Raw genomic sequence first — 1,944 nt, forward strand, 5'->3', positions numbered from 1 at the left:
CGCGGCCGCGGGCCGGGGAGATGGGATCTCCCAGGGGAGGAGGCGCGGTGTGGCCGCGGGCGGGGCGGGCGAAAGGGAGCGTCCGCCAGTTCCTCCTCTTGGTGGCCTGGGCGCCGATCCAGGCTTCCCTGAGCCGCGCTCCTTCCGGCTTCCTCGGCCAACCCAGCTCCCTCTCCCTGCCCCTCGTCCTGAGGCCCAGACATCCGAGCTTCCTGCCCGGGCGCCCAGCCTAGAGCCCTCCCGGAGCTGACCGAGGGTCTCCACCGCCCCCCACCCCCGCTCCTCTCTCCCCTCCCCAGAGCACCAGTTTTGCGGGGGGCGGCTGGAGAAAGCCCAGGGAACCCTGACCACGCCCAACTGGCCCGAGTCCGATTACCCCCCGGGCATCAGCTGTTCATGGCACATCATCGCGCCCCCAGACCAGGTACCGACCCCCTGCTGGGCTGCCCTGGGGACCCGGCGGCGCCCTCCAGCCCGCAGCCAACATCTGGCTACGCTGAACATCTACTCTGCCCTGAGCACTGAGCTTGAGCTGGTGGGCGCCTAAAACAGACCCAGACTCGGCTTACACGCACACACAAATGTAAAATTACACCTGACGCGTCTTAGGAGAGCGAGGTACATGGCGCTGCTATAACTGTGTGGTGCTGGCAGAGTGGAGGGCCGTCCCTTGAGCGAGCCAGGACTCGACCTCGCCAATGATGGTGACCGATGCCCCTGCAGGGTCTCCTGGGCGTGTGATCCTCCGAGCTGCGGTGTGGACGCATTAAAGGAGAGGGTCCAGGGCACGCAGGAGGTGGGGGGGGCTTCTACTGACGTCCAGGAGGGGGCAGCGGGGTGAAGGGGGTGAGTTTTGCTGCCGGGTCACTGCGCAGCCTCTGCCTCGCCTCACCTCCAGGTCATCGCACTGACCTTCGGGAAGTTTGACCTGGAGTCTGACAGCTACTGCCGTTACGACTCGGTCAGTGTGTTCAACGGGGCCGTGAGTGATGACGCCAAGAGGCTGGGGAAGTTCTGCGGCGACAAAGTGCCAGGGTGAGGGGGCGGGCTGGGCTCCCCTCTTCCCCAGGGGGGACCGCGGGGCTGTCCTGGGGGGACGGGGCTCAGCAGAGAGGGCACGATTCAGCCTGTGGCCTCCAAAGGGGTGGACGGAGCAGGTGGGCGGCTTGGACCCTGGCTGGGATCCTCGGGTCCAGAGGTGAGTGAGGCTCTGGGATCTGGGGAAGCTAGTGAGCTGAGTGAGGGACAAGTTAAAGGTCAGCGGGCTGGGGCTGGGAGCGGGGTGGAGAGCCTGCCCTGACACCTCCATCCCCCACCGCTGCAGCCCCATCTCCTCCGAGGGGAACGAGCTCCTGGTCCAGTTCGTCTCAGATCTCAGCGTCACGGCCGACGGCTTCTCAGCTTCCTACAAGACCCTGCCACGGGGCGCTGCCAAAGAAGGGCCAGCCCAGAGCCCAGGAGAGGACACCCGGCCGGGTCCCCCACTCCTAGGTCCCGGCCCTAAACCAGGGCCTGAGCCCAAAGTCAAGCCACCCACCAAGCCCCAGCTCCCGTCTGTGAAGTCAGAGGCGACACCGGCGGGCCCCCGTGAGTCTGGGCAGGGGTGAGAAGGGGGCACAGACCGAAGGGAGCTGTTTCAAAGAGTTCTGCCTTGGCTCACCCGTTCATCCATTCGTGCAACACTCGCTGGTGCCTCTTCCACACCAACGGCTGGTACTGGGTGCCGGAACCCAAAGCCAGATCGAGCTCTGAGCGGGTTCGGGTCAGTGAGGCTGATCTGGGGAAGGGGGTCTTTCCTACCTACTGAGTAGGTCACCGTCCACAAACACCCCCTTTCTCCTAGATGGGCCCAGTGTCACCTGCCCAAAGCAGTGCAGGCGGACAGGCACCTTGCAGAGCAACTTCTGTGCCAGCAACCTGGGTAAGAAGTACCCCCCACCCCCA

At 65.5% G+C, this 1,944-nt stretch overlaps 1 protein-coding gene across 1 annotated transcript in view; it reads left to right on the forward strand.

The window, feature by feature from the left end:
* Window positions 1-1,944, forward strand: part of PCOLCE (procollagen C-endopeptidase enhancer) — a 4,867-nt gene that overhangs the window by 2,131 nt on the left and 792 nt on the right. Inside the window, exons 4-7 of the mRNA XM_008048955.2 lie at window positions 300-424; window positions 899-1,035; window positions 1,325-1,587; window positions 1,844-1,921. Coding sequence (XP_008047146.1) covers window positions 300-424; window positions 899-1,035; window positions 1,325-1,587; window positions 1,844-1,921 — 603 coding nt within the window. The remainder of the gene's footprint in view (window positions 1-299; window positions 425-898; window positions 1,036-1,324; window positions 1,588-1,843; window positions 1,922-1,944) is intronic.

Source organism: Carlito syrichta, unplaced genomic scaffold (genome assembly GCF_000164805.1).
Source record: "Carlito syrichta isolate Samal-C Ts95f unplaced genomic scaffold, Tarsius_syrichta-2.0.1 Scaffold130370, whole genome shotgun sequence".
NCBI lineage: Eukaryota > Metazoa > Chordata > Mammalia > Primates > Tarsiidae > Carlito > Carlito syrichta.